At 44.8% G+C, this 16300-nt stretch overlaps 2 protein-coding genes across 6 annotated transcripts in view; one reads left to right on the forward strand and one right to left on the reverse strand.

The window, feature by feature from the left end:
* Nucleotides 1-16300, reverse strand: part of LOC311426270 (uncharacterized protein) — a 448189-nt gene that overhangs the window by 147612 nt on the left and 284277 nt on the right. The window lies entirely within an intron of this gene.
* The window catches only part of LOC311426284 (CBP80/20-dependent translation initiation factor-like), a 172489-nt gene that overhangs the window by 90082 nt on the left and 66107 nt on the right, over nucleotides 1-16300 (forward strand). For all 5 annotated transcript variants that reach the window (XM_084502553.1, XM_084502556.1, XM_084502552.1 and 2 more), the window contains one exon: nucleotides 6256-6332. In XM_084502553.1, coding sequence (XP_084358679.1) covers nucleotides 6256-6332 — 77 coding nt within the window. The remainder of the gene's footprint in view (nucleotides 1-6255; nucleotides 6333-16300) is intronic.

The raw sequence follows: 16300 nt of genomic DNA on the forward strand, positions 1-16300 counted from the left end.
GAGGATGACTAGCTTCCCCTTCCCTTCTTTGGTAATAGCCCATCCCTCTTGGTTATATTTTCCCTTCTGACTTCCGATTAATTTTCTATCCTTTTTTGTTATATACAAGCTTACCTTCAAGGGGAATTTGCCTGTCTGGAATCAGGGCTCCCTCCGTTGCTACCTCACCTTCTGCTGCTTCTTTTGCCTCTCTGTCTGCCAGATCATTTCCTTCCTCCAATTCTGAGCTCACCTTCTGGTGTGCCTTAATGTGCATGATTGCTACCTTTTTAGGCAGCTGAACTGCTTCCAATAATCTCATTATTTAGTCCGTGTAGATGTTTATTTTCCAGATTCTATTACGTCTTTGCAAGTGGTAACTGCATACCCAGCATGTCGTTTTCCGCTGATGACGTAGCTGCTTCCATATTTCCACATCATCAAAAGGAGTGTCCTTCAGGTCTGGACAGATGGAGTAGGTAGCTTCAATGGTCTCCAGGCAGTCATGGTGTACTGGCTTCCCTTGGTTTCTGCTGATTTCAGGAACCTTTGCGGGGAAGCCAGTGACCACCTTTCACTTCCAGCACTGTGGACACTGTGAGACACTAGCACAGTTATTTTCTGTCCCAAGGTGAACTTGCGTGCTTCCTGGATATTTAGCACCACTGCTGCAATGGCTCTGAGGCATCCCAGCCATCCCTTGACGGTAGCATCCAGCCGCTTATTAAAATAAGCAACTGCCCTTCAATATGGGCCCAGGTTCTGTGCTAGTATTCCCAGGGCAATCCCGTTTCTCATGGGAGAAAAGGAAGAATGGTTTATTTGCATCTGGAAGTCCCAGAGCTGGAGCTGACATGAGAGCCTTCTTTAGTTGGTCCTAAACTCGCATGGTCTCCTTTGTCCATTGGAGGTCCCTGTTCCCATTTGCAATGAGCACATAAAGCGGTTTTACAAGCGATCTGTAATTATAGATCCACAATCTGCACCATCCTGTCATTCCCAAAAAGGTTTGCAGTTCTTTTATTGTCTCAGGTTTCAGGGTTTGACATATTGCTTCTTTACGATCTTGCCTCAAGGTCTGTTGTCCGGCATTAACCTCATAACCCACGTAGATCAACTTCTGCTTAACCACCTGAGCCTTCTTCTTCGATACCCTATACCCCTGTAGTCCCAGAAAGTTTAGGAGGCTTACCATCCAGGCCACACATGCTTCTTCTGTCTGGGTGGTTATTAAGAGGTCATCTACTTACTGCAACAGTCTTCCTTCTCCTGATGGGGCTTCCCAGGTCTCCAAGTCCTTTGCAAGTTGTTCTCCGAACAAGGTGGGTGAGTTCTTAAAGCCCTGAGGCAACCTTGTCTGTGTGAGCTGTGTTTTGCGCCCACTCTTAGGGCCTTTTTAATCAAATGCAAAGATTTTCTGACTGGCTTCATGGAGAGGGAGGCAAAAGAAGGCATCCTTCAGATCTAAAATGGTAAACCAGGTTAGCTCTGGTGTTAAGCATGTTAATCAATTATCGGGCTAATTCCTTCTCTATCTTCCTTTTTCAAGGGGTACTGTTTAAGTGCATTCTTCGCCTTCCCTGGTACATTAGAAGATCATACTCTGGAAAACACTTGACTTAGGATTTCCTCACTAATTTACTCTTTGGTCTCAATAGCTGTCAATATCAAAATCAACACTTCCACATATCTTTCATCATTTACCTCCAGAATAATCTCCCCATTTTTTAATGAAATGGTTGCTTGTAATCTTTCCAATAAATCTCTCCCTAGGAGTGACTCCAGGGAGTTGGGCATGTATAGGAACTTGTGAATGCCCCACTGTTTCCCATATTTATATTTCAATGGTTTGCAGAAATATGCTATTTCAGATTGGCCAGTTGCCCCCTTTACTACAATGTAATCATTCCCCACTGATATTAATGCTTTATTTAAAACTGATAAGTTCCACCTCTTTTTCCTCCTTCCCCAGCTTCATTTTTATAACCAGCGGATCTACTGGGGTAGATTCCCCCAGTCCTCTTCAGTCATCTTTTACACGCACGACCATCACCTCCCTTCTCCGGTTCCCTTTTCCGTTCTGGGCATTCGTTTTTCCAATGCCCAAGTTTTTTACATAGGGCACATTGATCCTTGCCTAGTCGGGGCTGCTCCTGTCTGGGCCTCATTTTTCCTTCTTCTCTAATAACTGCTATCAGCCTCTTCTGCGTGTTTAATTGAGGAAGATAACAGTCCTCTCTCCTTCCAAATTGCCCCGTGTACATGCACCACACCAAAGGCATATTTCAAATCTGTCCAAATGTTTGCCAGCTCAAGAGCTCTTATCAAGGTGATGATTTCCACCTTTTGGGCTGATGTTTGTTACCGCATATCCTGTGAGGTGAAATCCCTGGCGGATGAAGCTGCTGACATCTATATACCAATCCTCCATATCTTCTAGGGGTGTTTCCTTTAAGTCTGGTCAGGAGGAGTATACCATGTCTGTGGTCTTGATACAATCATGAATGGGTGATCTGGAAACTCTGTTACTAAGGAAAGAGCCTGGGTTCACAGTATTAGTGCCGAAAAAATGTAGTGAACTCACAGTCCATTACACACATTCCTTTTCTTCTTCAGTAACTATCATTTGCATATTGCAACAGTGTCCCCTTTTCCGGAAGGGGTCTTTCAGGCTTCAAGATTACAGTTCCCGAATATGGTGGGGCTATTCTTGAACCCCTGTGGTAACACTGTCCAAGTAAGCTGAGTTTTCCATCCTCTATTATTATTTTCCCACTCAAAGGCAAAGAGTTTCTGGTTTTCAGTTGCCACGGGCAGGCAGAAAAAGGCATCCTTTAAATCTAGTACCATGAACCAAACTTGACTGTTTTTCTCAGTTTGTAATTCCAATCATTTTTCCCAATTTAAATTTCAAGCATTGAAAAAAAAAAAAGAAAAATACCTTTTCCTGTTGGACAGTTGCTCCTATTGAATTTACATTTACAGACTAATTAACACAGAAAATAAACTCCCGTAACCAACAAAAAATTCAAGCCTCACTTCTTCATTCCCTAGCTTTATTTCAACCAGTGGACCTGCTAGGCTAGATGCCCCAGGTCTCCATCATTCCTGACTGTTGTAAGTTTATCCTGCAACCTAAGACAATTTCTTTCCGGTATCAGGGGCTGATTGCCCTAGAAAGAGGCAATTAACTCTGTTTGTTTTCTGAAAGCAGGTTCAAAATTTTTTTTATTTATATATTTTTTATTATTTTCTCTTCGAAAGTTCCCTTAGATTGCCAATGGGACCGCTGAGCTCACACATGAACTCAGGTTGTTTTAAGAGTTAGCTGCTTTTCTGTTTCCATGACAACTCTCTGGGACCCATCATGGTCCCTCTGCCCCAGAGGGCTCACAGCCGTGATTTTGAGATCTCAGCCTCGGGTTGAGACAGAACTATTAACATTCCTACATCCTCTTTCCCTGCTCATTCAACTTCAGACAGCTCTGTTAAATACTACATGCCACACCTTTAACACCTTCAACGACCCTTTTAACACTTCCTTTATCTTTCTCCAGCCTGTACTTTTCTCATGCCAGCACCAAAGGCTCAGTCTGGGTCCAACTTAATTCCATACCTTTTCCCTCCCAGATGCTATACAACATTTCATCCCATTTTCCTTCTCTCCTCAAAAACATTAATTGCAAGATAGTGTTATAGACGATTGATCCATAAAATGGCCATTTAGCTTATATAGTGGCCACCACTGATTGCAATACTTAGTGAAAGTCCTCTCGCTATCTGTGCCCCCAGTTCTAACAATATCCTTCGAATGTGCCGATATGCACCCAAGGAGGCTTTATTTAAAACGTCTTTGTTTTGGATATTACTTATTTCCTTGATTTCCCATTCCCTTTTATTTATTTATTTATTACTAATCCCTACTAGTTACTGCCCCTTGTTTCAATTTCTACACAAACCTTTTTACTGCAGGTTTTTACTATCTTTTCCTAATCTTCTTCCCCAGTGTCCCAGTTCTCTGGGATTAAACTCTTCTTCCCACATACAAACTTTGCTATTTCAGATTATTAATGAGCCCCGTTCCAATCACAAATCCAAAGGACTTCGGGAAAACACCTGAAGCACTCAGCCTTCTGTCTTCTAGACAAACATTACCACCTTTTCCACAAAATTTACTTTTCAACAGGACCGAATTTCAAACCGAATGCCAATTTTTCTCATGCACTTTGTTAGTAAGCCCATACAAAACAAGGAATCACTCCTGTGTATCCATCAATATGGGGGTTTAAAAGGGTACTGAGGCCTAAATAAATTCGCTCTCCCCCTTCTTAACAAATTCTAGGGGCTCAAGGCCAAACCACCAAAGAAATGACTTTCTCCGTTCTACCGCTTTGATAATCAGTCAGCCCCCTCCCCCTCTCCAGTACTTGGGAAACTGACCAAACACCACAGCAAATACACCAACATTTCTAAACTGTTAGTTACTTAGATAATGCTTTTTCTTGTCACACTCAAAGCATTTAAGAGCAAAAATAGGATCACAAGATACACAGCCAGGCCCATATATTGGGCACCACCAATCAAAACTTGGATAAAACAGCACTTATTTCGTCTGTCACACACTTCGTTTGTCTCCACCCACTCCCCTTGCGGAGAATATGGAACCGCGGATCAGACCTCTGCACTAGCTTCGCAGCGACCCTGCATCTCACTCACACAGCACAATCATGCAATCACACAGAGAGTCCCCTAGCACATTTCATTCATATCACAAGAATATAATTTAGAATGATAACCAACCAAACAAGTATTGTCTCTGACTGCGTTCTTCGTGGAGTGACTTATTCCACTTTGTTTCAAACCCTTACACTTACACAAATACTTTTAACACAAATTACCTGGACACTTAAGAATAAGACATACAATTATTAACACTCCAGTTAGTATTCCTCCAGCAGCTGAAAATGTTACCCAGATAACCTTGTCACAATTGTGAGAGGCCCACTTACCCTTCTCCTGCTTCTTATACAGTCATTAGCAGGTCCATCCTGGCTTCCAAAACCGGGATGCAGCGGTAACCTCGGATTTGCTCAATCTACTCCCAAGATCGCTAGCAGTCACTCTATCGGTCAGCAAATCCCCCTTGACCACTCTATCGGTCAGCCTGTAGGGTACCCTCCTCCCTTACAGGGACTATGCTGCATGCCAGGCGTCTCTGCACGATTTACCAGCTGCCCCGGCCATGTGTACGACTTACAGGCCCCTCCTGTAATGTAAAACATACCGTTTGTCTGCAGCTTCAGGAGGTCCTTGTCTGCTCCCGTGGTGAGCAGCTGAGAGTGGAGTCCCCTCCGAGCAAAATACTCAGGGTGCACCTAGGGGCGTCCGCTCCGCAGCTGATCCCGCAGCCGAGCAGAGTGTCTTCTGCCTGGCTCACCAAAATGACTCACAGAACGCTGACTCCACAATCAGTAAGATTGTAAAGTAGGTATGTTTACTCAGCGCTGGGCAGCATGGGGGGTAGTCCCACCAAAGTCATGCGCACCTAACGCGGCTTCAAGCTTCAAGGCCGTGGTTATACATGTATGCAGTAAAGAGTTACATATTTATGAAGTTTCCCAATACGCCTATACATACGCATAACCTGTCCCCGCTTAGTATTAAAATTAGCTACAAGAAGTCATTTCCATAAATTCTTCTTGTCTGCGCTTGCTCAGTGCCTTGTGGTGGTGGGCGCTGAGGGTCGTGGGGATGAAGTAAGATGTCTTCATCAGGGTTGAACTTTTCACCTCATCACTTTGTGCATGCTCTCTGAAGCCTTGGTCACAATCTGGGCCATAAGGTTGTTTTGATCTGGTTCTTGGGGTCTGAGGGGCTCCTGTTATCTCGAGGCCTTGTATGTTTAACATTCCTTATCTTGTCCCTTTGTAAACAGTCCTCCTTATCTCTGACGCCTTGGTTAAAGTCTGAACCATAAGGTTGTTTTGATCTGGTTCTTGGGGTCTGAGGGGCTCCTGTTATCTGAAGGCCTAAGCGCAGCACAGGCGCAGTACATTGCAAATATAGCACCTATTCATTCTTAATCAATCGCTCTCTAATTTCTAATCCCAATGATTCAGTATTGTCCTGGTTTGTGTTTTGTAAGGATGTACAGATGGGAACATTTTCTTGAATCAGCCTCATGCGCTTAGCACACAGCTCTGTCTCACTCTGAGCACCTATATATCGATGCCTCCTGTATCGTGGAACTGATGGTTGCTTTTCCCTCTGTTACAGGGTTACCATCCATTGCCTCATGAAGCTGAAATCGCACACACCAAAAAGCTGTTCAGAAGGAGAAGAAACGACCGGAGGTAGATGAAACATCTCTTTAATGTTTTTTTTTTTAGCCTTCTCTTCTTCATTGCACATCTTCCCCCACTGTCTCATGGAGTGTCTTTGAACAATATTGCTCTTTAGCAGCTGTCACCATTGAATTAATGCAAAAACTGTTATTGGAGCACTAATGTCCATCCCTCCAGTTTGTCTTTGAAATTTGGGGTATATCTTGTATTGCTCCAGACCTCTTCTTCCTCTTAAATATTCCAGCATAGCCAGATCCCTCCACTTTCCTTAGAAGAGGCAGCTGGCAAGACATTATCTGTAAAGGCTTTGAGTCCCTGCGACTTGCTTCCTCTCTTTCCATAGAAAAGCAAAATCTGCTGACTTTCAGGGTTTGCTGCAAAATGGGTTGAGAGGGGTTTGCAGCAAGCCTCGGATGCCATTCTGCATGAACAAGGGGATGTGCTAAATAGGCAGGCAGCTGAGTGACTCTAGGGCTCTAGATGAGGGCATCTAGAGTCCTTGATAGGAATCCTGACTGTGGTTAAATGTGAAAATAAGCTGTGAATGAAGGAATCAGTTACACATGCAGCTTTCTTCTGCTGTGGCAGAGACAACAAAGCCAGGGCAGTAAAGCATTTCTAAACCCAGGAGTTTGCAGGATTGGTGTTATTGAACAGGAGGAGGACAGTGGTTTCTCAGAGCCTCAGTTGCAATGCCTCGTTGTGGCCTCATTTTGGGGGGAAGTCTTGCAGAGACTGCAATGGCAGGCAGGATGTGTCCCCAAATCTCCAAGCAGATGACTCGAGCCACCGCTCCTCAACTTGCTAACAGCCTGCAAGGAGCCATGGTGCAGTTATCTCTGTGCTTGTGTTGTTTTCCCTCAGTTTTACAGAGCAACTGATAAAAGCTTGCTCAGACAGCCCAGAAATTGTCTGTGGGCAGCGAGCAAGTCTTAAAAAGGGTCCTCCTATGCATCTCTTGGGGCTCCAGCAAAACTCTGTTTTCCAATTTAACGTGTTATTTCTGCAATTCAGATAGTTAGGGCATAGCATTTCATCATCAGCCTCTGTCTGGTTTTGCTTGCTCTCATGTCGCCATCGAGGGCTTTACAGTTTCTTCAGTTTAAGTACAGCAGTCTTGCAGAGATAAATAGGACCGAGTGACAGAGGTGAGGGGAGTTTGAGTAATCCCTTACAGTACTGGTGTGCTGCTGCTGTGAGCTGGATGTCGAAAGCCAGGAGGAAAACCAGACCAGTCTGCGGCTAGCAGTCACTGGGGCTCCCTCCTTTTTTCACCATACACAATTTAAAAGACAATTTTGTGATTTAGGGAAAAAAAAAAAAAAAAAGGCATGAGACCCCTGCAGAGCAAAGGGGTCTCATGCCTGAAGCTCCACACTGATACCTGGTGGGGCTGCAAAATGCAAACCATAGTATCACAGCACATTGTGCTGCAAAATGCAAACTGTAGCCCTCCTGCAGGTGCCTGTCTTCATCCCACAAGCCCAGCCTTTGCTACAGGCTGAGTGCAGCCCAAAACACGGCCTCTGGCTCAGCCAGCCCTGCAAGGAGGTGGCTGGAGGATGGAGATGGGCATTGCACTGCGTCGAGTCAGAGCTGCAGCCATTGTAAATGTGTGCAGCCAGTCCACTGCAGAGCTGTGGGGATCATGCCAGATGTACTTCTTCTCTTCGGTTCAGATTACTACAATAAATAGAAGTGTTTAGGGCATTGCTGCCCTTCCTGTAGATGTCAAAGAGTGATAGCAAAAGGAACTGCCTTGAGCTGGTTCTGGGAGATACGGGGTGAGGAACAGCCCAGAGCAAATAGCTGAGTGTGAGGCTTTGCAGAGGACAAGGGTGATGTTCCAGGAGGAGAGCTGGATTAGGACAAAACACAAGGATTTACTTAAAAGCCTTCAATCTGGGTCAGTATGGCAGCATGCAGGAGGAGATGTGGGTCTGCTTCAGCCCTAAGCAGTCATGAATGAAATAAAACGGAAAGGGAGGTGAGTATACAGAGCTGCCCAGGTCCCCCCTAAACACGTCCATCCTTGGTAGCACTGCCTGTCAAAGCTGTGAGAAACACTCTGTAGCCAATAACTTAGATTCAGGCAAGGATCTCAGTGAAGTAGTAATTTATTCGCGATTGCAATGGCGGGTGTGGAGGAATGGTTAAGTGAAATAGGACATGTTGATGTTGGGCAGTTAGGAGGCAATGGGCTAGTAAAGTACCGTACTCAACTCACATGAGTCTGGCACGTACGCAGCTGGCTGAGAGCCAATCAGGATCAAGGACACGATGCCCTTGAGCGATTGGGAAAGTCCCTAAGGCGGGACGGTGGCTAAAAGAAGGAGGAACAAACTGAAAAGAGCGGGAAATGTTAGCCAATGCTGAGCTTAGTTTTTGCAATATGTATGAGTTGATTATGTTCGAACTAGATAAAAGGCGACTGAGCTATCCATTAAAGTTGAAGTTCATTGTTCACTCATATTGAGCGTCTGTGTCTTCCTCCCGTCGACAACAAATTGGCGCCCGAGCAGGGACAGGTCTGAACGGGATTTGGACACTGCTGGCAGTGATCCTGGGCCACGTGTTCGACGGAATAAGGGAGGATCCGGTCCTGCAACGCAGCCTAGGAGGTGAAAGGGACAAGAATCCCCGCACCCGCGTCGGGAAGGTGAAAGGGACGTGGAGTCCCCGCACCCGGGAGAGGATCCCGCCGGTCACGCGTCGCTGAGGTCTGAAAGGTGAAAGGGACAGGAGTCCCCGCACCCACAGCTCGGAAGGTGGGAGGGAGTCCCCGCACCCGGGATGAGCCTATAAAGGGTCCCGCCGGAAAAGCGCCACCGAGGTCTTTGGAAAGGCTGCAACTGTATATATAAAGGTATGAAAGACAAGCGGCGTATAATTTGCTCAGATGCTTTTTAGAAAAGCGGAGTATTTTAGATATAGATTGTAGAAAAAGATTTGCCAGGGTTATTAGCATATGCAGTAGCGCAGGGTTGTTTTACAAATCCTGATACAGTTTTTTGAACAAACAGAGTGGTGTAAATTCGGAGATAAATTGTTTGATGATGTTATTAATGATATTAAGTCTGCTAAAAAATTTATTGAAGCCTTGGAGAACAGTCACTAGCGCTTTAGCTACACATCAGGCTGAGCAGAGAGTCGCTGCTGCCGCTACAGAGCGACTGGGATTGCCGGGAAGTGCTGGAGCTGGGCATTGCCCACTGCCGCCTTCGGAGAGAATGATAACGCTGCCTTGGGGCTACGGGGCAATGGGAGCCTCCCCACCCCCCTCAGTCACCGCCACGAGCAGCGCTGCGCTTGGAGCTCACCGTGTGGCGAGTCGGCACAGAGCAGAGGGACGGACATCAGGACCCTGCAGCCTGTCTGACCTAGGGCGACTCACACTTTTCGCTCCAGATTTACACTCGTGGCAGAACTCGACAAGGAGCAGAAGAATTAAACGAGAACTAAAAACTCTGGGTTCTGACTGTAATGATGATGTAGAATTGTGGGGTCCAGCAGAAAGATTCTTTGTTTCTTTGGTGCCTGGTGTGGGAACTGCACACGCTTTGACTAACATTAATAAGCTTGCTTGTAGGGCTGTTAAACAATCAAATGTAACAACACAAGTTCTTTCTGAAATGTCACAAGATATGGAGAGTCTAAGACATGCTGTATTGCAAAATAGGGCCGCTATTGATTTCTTGTTGCTGGCTCAGGGACATGGGTGTGAAGATGTAGAAGGAATGTGCTGCTTTTATCTTTCTGACCATGGTTAGTCAATTCACGACCAGTTGAAACGGTTAAGGGATCATACACAAGAAATTGTAGTACAAGATAGTTGGTTTGAAGGTTGGCTTAAATCTGTTTTTGGGAACATGGGTGGATGGGTTTTCTTAGTTAAAGAGGGACTTCGCTTTCTACTTATAATTATATCGATTATAGTTGCTGCACGTATAATCCTTAACTGCCTAACTAAGAAACTAGAGCAACTCACAGAGAAGGTATTTGTAGCGCAAAATAAAAACGGGGGAATTGTGGAGGAATGGTTAAGTGAAATAGGACATGTTGATGTTGGGCAGTTAGGAGGCAATGGGCTAGTAAAGTACCGTACTCAACTCACATGAGTCTGGCACGTACGCAGCTGGCTGAGAGCCAATCAGGATCAAGGACACGATGCCCTTGAGCGATTGGGAAAGTCCCTAAGGCGGGACGGTGGCTAAAAGAAGGAGGAACAAACTGAAAAGAGCGGGAAATGTTAGCCAATGCTGAGCTTAGTTTTTGCAATATGTATGAGTTGATTATGTTCGAACTAGATAAAAGGCGACTGAGCTATCCATTAAAGTTGAAGTTCATTGTTCACTCATATTGAGCGTCTGTGTCTTCCTCCCGTCGACAACAGGCGGGCACCCCACAAGCAGGAGAGCGCCACTACTAGTTCCAAAACACAGTTTATATACCTTTTGATGGCAGGACCCTCCCCTGTTTCCCCACTGAGTGGGTTATCCAGGTTCACAATCTATCTGATGCTTCACAAACAACGCATGGCCTTCAGTAGCCGGCCTGTTAAATTTCAAATTTCTTTTGACTTTTTTACTGTTTGAATTGGTAATGTTTCTTCCCCTATCTGACTTGACACCGTGATTTTTACCTAATTGTCCTAAGGAGTCTGGTTGTCTGCATTTTACAAGGTCGCCTGCTAAGTTTTCTTATCATTGCAAGCATATCTCAATACCACATTCCTTTCCTCTAAACAATGTAACTCTGCAAAAACAACATTTCTATTCCCACAATTCCCCCTTTTCTTCTTTATAAACTGTTGATTTTTGCAAAACTTTTCTCTAAGGTGTAATTTGGTAGATATCTTCCTCTTCTTCACTTTCTTTGCTCTCCATTTCCTCTAATATCATCATCTTATCTGAGTAAGGTGGTGGCTCCATGGTCATTTGTTTCCATAGTGCAGTTTCAATTAACCGCTTGACAAGTCCCCTTACACAGGGGACAATGCAACAACCAATGGCTGTCAAAACTCCTGCTACTACGATCAAGGATGTAAATATGGACACTACCATCCCTTTCCATTTACCAAACCAAGATTCCAACCGTCTGGTGGTGGAAGTGCCTGTTCCTAATTTTTCTGCCAATTCACTGGCAACGGTGGTAAACCCTTGCAATGCTCTAGTTACTGTGCCATCCGGGGCAATATTGTTGGGGATAAAAGTGCAACAGTGGTTGCTCAGTATCACATACACACCTCTTTTCTCCGCAAGCATCATCTCTAATGCTATTGTTTTCCCAAGCCATTTTGCTGGTGTTCAGTGATTCCTCTTATCGCATCCCTTGTATAATTTATGAATCTCTGCTGATTATAATAAATATAATTAATCCAATCCACATTCTTATTGATTGTTACCCACCAGAACAGTGACTCAAACCCTGCAGCAATTTGATTCCTGGCTTCCTGTTCATGAGGAACTCCTCTAGGTACCCCAATAGAATCTATGTATACTCTGTCATCGAATGATACTCCTAAGCTTCTTTAACTTCTTCTGGGTATTTGTGATGTTTCTCTTTCAAATGCCAGGGTGAAGGGTATAGCTAATTGAACAAGTGCACAAGTGCCTCCCCAATTAGATGGTAAGGTGGACCGTAGGATCTTCCCTCCACAGAACCACCAGAGATCTGCCCTGGGGATCTTAAGTCTTGAGCAGTTTCCCATCAAGTCCTTGGTAGCATTCAAGGTCCTGGTGCACAAGGCAAATTCTCCCAGATGCTGGGTAGCACTCACACCCTGCCGTAAGAGGCAAGCTGTATGGTTGGTTACCTATAGCTGTGGAGAATACAGGGAGAACCCTGATATTGCTATCATGCAAGGAAGGGAGTAGCAAAGAGAGAGACTTACAGGCCTCACTTCCCCAGGCAGTCTTTTCTTGGTACAATGCAATCATACATCGCATCCCTTGGGAGTCTTTGGTCCACCCCCATGGGAAGGGCACTATCTGGGCAATCAGTCGTCCCGACGCACAAGCATAGCAGTAGCTATGGTTGAGACTCTGGACGGTACATTTGACCCATTCTATCCAGGCATTCATATCCCCATACCCTGTTTCAATCTCAAATGTTTGAACTGCCACATTTCAAAGAAGGCCTCCTGTTTTCTCTCCTGTTTTCTCCTTGAGTTTCTCCCTTTCTCTGATGGCAATAGAGGATTGTTTCCATACAGCTATTCTCAATCTGGCTGTTGGGTCTATCCCATTTATTTATTCTCTCTGCTCAATTGTCGTTGGGCATTTAAATCTCCACAAGCTAACACCTCACAAGCATCAAACGTGACGGCTTGTGGTACATAACCCTCTGACACAATCACACGTATTTTGACGGGGTATCCCATCTTACTATTATCTGGTCATGCCTTTTCCAAGTTGCTAATTGACCAAGGCCTTCTCTGAGGCCTACAATTACTAGAAACAAAATTAATAGTTGACCTTTCCCTGTCATAATTTTTAACCCTTAGGTTTTCAGATAATTATTAATGCAAAGAATAAGGTATATGTACTACTAAAACAAACCCCCCTTGGGAGCACTTCCCTATAGGCCAGTCCTTTCTCTCACTCGCAAGCCACGCTCATTAATTACCTGTGAAAATAAAGGGGTAGTTTACAATTGCAAACTTTTATCCTGCTCAGAGTCCACTATGAGATTTTTCTCTTTGATTTCAACGTCCAACAAGTCTTCTGTAGGAACAGCTTCCCAGGTACTAGGGTCGACAGATGCCTTCACTCGAGTATAGTGAGTCCAACCTTTTTCCGCAGTTCTTACAGCTGTTTCAGTGGTTAGTAATGGTCCTTCCCATTCAGGCCAGAGTTGATTCTTTCCAGGTCCGAATCAGGACCCAGTTTCCTGGGTGATGGTGGTGAATGGGGAATTCCAAAGGTGGGGTTTGAGGCAACAGCCCACGGGTCCTGAGAGATGACAAAGGAGAGGACAACCCCAGAATACAGTTCTTAAGAAAACTCTCTTGTTTCGAATTGTGGTATCTCATCCCTTCTGCCCAGATAGGGCAATCTGAACAGCATCTCATATGGTGAAATTCCTATATCCTTTCTTGGTGCTGTTTGAACCTGTAGGAGTAAGCATTTTACCCAAGGAAGTTGGGTTTCTAGCACTAATGTAGTTAATTGCTTCTTTAATGTCTGGTTCATTCGCTCCACCTTCCCAGCAGAGGAGGGGTGCCAGGGGGTGTGAAAATCCCACTCAATCTCTAAGGCCTGCTTTAACCCTTGCAGTAAAGCTTACACCCATCTAGTCACGTGGTCAGTTAGGACAAACAACTCAGTAAAGTCTACCTGTATACTTTGGAAAGGTCAAATCTCTGGCTCCCATCCCCCTCTAGATGGGTTACAGAAGACCTTTTTATTTACCTTTTGACATATGGTACATCCTCTGCATATTTGCTTCCCTAAAGTGTATATTCCTACACAGACATACTTTCTTAGCACAACATCACACGTTGCTTGCACCTCTCAGTGACTCTTGATGTAAAACAGTTAATATTTGCCTCATTATCACTTTATTCAGCATTTCTCTCCCATCAGGGAGTATCGATTTTCCTTCAGACTTCATGGCTCCTGATTCCTTAAAAAAATCTTTCTCTTAAAACTTTTTAGTTCTTAGTTTTCAAAAATTCCCTGAATCCTCTCTGGATTTATTCTTTGTTTTCCCTCAGACATTAGATGCCTTAAATACCTGACTTCTCTTTCCCCATATTGTAATTTATTTTTCAATACTCCCAAGCCCTGCTTTCCCAGAAAGCCGAATAGCTTGTTAGTAGCTTCCTTCACAGCTGTTTTCTCTTGTCCTGCCAATAAAAGATCATCCACGTATTTATGACAGTAATGTTATAAATGAAGTCTCAACTCAATCTGAATTAGTAATATTTATACTTATAAAAGGTATAAAAGGCAAGTAAACAGCACTGGGTGTGCAGGGAGTCTACGCTCCACCAACAAGTACACACAAACATAAAACATTCTAAACATATAGAACATTGCTTTTGCATACTAAACCCGAGTATGCCTATAAAATCAGAAAAGGTAACAAACAATCCTTTAAGTTCCATGACTTATAACAGTCTTCATTTTCCATTCCTTTTCTTGATTACAAACACCGTAGAATTCCAGGGCTAGTCGTGCGAACAATATGTCTCGCTTTAAGTTGTCAAGCAACTCGGCCTTCAGGCCTTATGTATACCGTTCTTCCCGGATCAAAGAAAAGTATATCCATCTCCTTTTCAAGGCCAATAAGGCCTGGGTCAAAAGGCGCGTTCAGGTCACCAGGGGGAGTAACAGCAAAAGCCTTTGATGGCTGTAGCAGCAGAGGGGCCAATGGTGTAGCAGTCGGATCAGTAAAGGAGCCCGCAGCTCCCTCACTGTCTGGCAAGCCACGTTTCTGACTGTGGTCCCACATGGCTCTTTAAGGCCTCAGAGACTGCTCGCCAGGTGCCGAGCAATCCCACAGCAACCTTGTCGTTTTTAGTTGCAGAGTCCCACACCTTGACCTCAATTTGGTCCCATATTTCAGGCTCATAAACTGTCTGATTGTTAATAAGGAGAATGAGCTGTAAGGTTACCAGGACAGTCTTTTTTTCTAAGGACGTATGATTCCCCATAATGCGCAACTGCTTACCAGCGAGGGGCAGTTGTGTGCGCGGGTCTTCTTCTCTCAGCTTGAGCTTCTTCCCATCTCCGGTGCACCTATTTCCAGCAACTTTCTGTACGAGCTTCTCTGAGCAGTTTGCTGAGTTTGGCCAAACCTATCTTCATGAGGCAATCAGTGTTCCTGTTCCCATCCTGGTATTTGTTCTGCTAGCTTGTCCCCAGTCATTCATTTTTTCTACTTCTTTATTGATGACATAACTTCATTTTATTGTGTTGACTTTTTTTTTTTCATCACAAGGACAGACTCCCCTCTTATACCCTTCCCCCCACAGCAGTCCTTTTCAAAAGCAACTTCCATGCCTTAACAGCTGGAGAACAAGAAACCGGAGACTGCATAGAGTCTCCTGAATCACCCTTCTTTGTTCCCTCTTAACTCTTTTATATTCCTGATGGCCTCATCATTAAGAGTCTAATGTTATCTCAACCACGGGGCTTTCCGACCCCCATAGCCACACTCCCATATCTCCCCCTTCTTTATTAATATCAACCATCTTCTTGACACAAATTATTATGCCATATATCACACCTGGAACCCATATTTTCCCTTTTTTCCTATCCCTTGTCAGTGTGCTGCTACAGAAATTTCCCTCCTGCAGGGTACCACACAATAACATTCCGATTCTGGAAAATGGGCGTGTACTGCCAAGCACTTCACCGTGCAGGGATTACCGTACACCCAATTTCTCTGGTGTACTTCCAATCACTTCCCAGTGCAAGGATCACCATACACCAAATTTCCCTGGTGTACTGCCAAGCACTTCACCGTGTAAGGGCTTACCGTACACCAAATTTTCCGAGACTCTTCCTTTATCTCCCTCATCTCACACTTCGTCCATCTCTGGCCGCGCCCCTCGCAGAGCTACAGAACCTTGGATCAGGACTCCACACTCGCTTCGTACAGAAGTACATCTCAATCACACGTCACAGAGTCTCACCTGACCCCCAAGGCAATAATTAATACTTCTTACCTTGGTCTGTACACAGAGTTACTGGATCAATTCTTAAAACCCGGAGTGCCTACGTTCTTCCTTTACCCACTACTTCACAGATCCTGCCTCTTTAATCAGTCTTGGTTCCTCTGTCAGCTCTCCGCAGAACCACCCCCGTCGATGCACAGGACCGCTGAAATCAGCGGGGCATGCCCTCCTGCTGCTGTGACCGTGGGGCTCCCCAGTAGGTGACTGGATCCCAGATAAGCCCCCAAATTGTGAGAAACACGCTGTAGCCAATAACTTAGATTCAGGCAAGGATCTCAGTGAAGTAGTAATT

This window comes from Aythya ferina (genome assembly GCF_964211825.1).
Source record: "Aythya ferina genome assembly, chromosome: W".
NCBI lineage: Eukaryota > Metazoa > Chordata > Aves > Anseriformes > Anatidae > Aythya > Aythya ferina.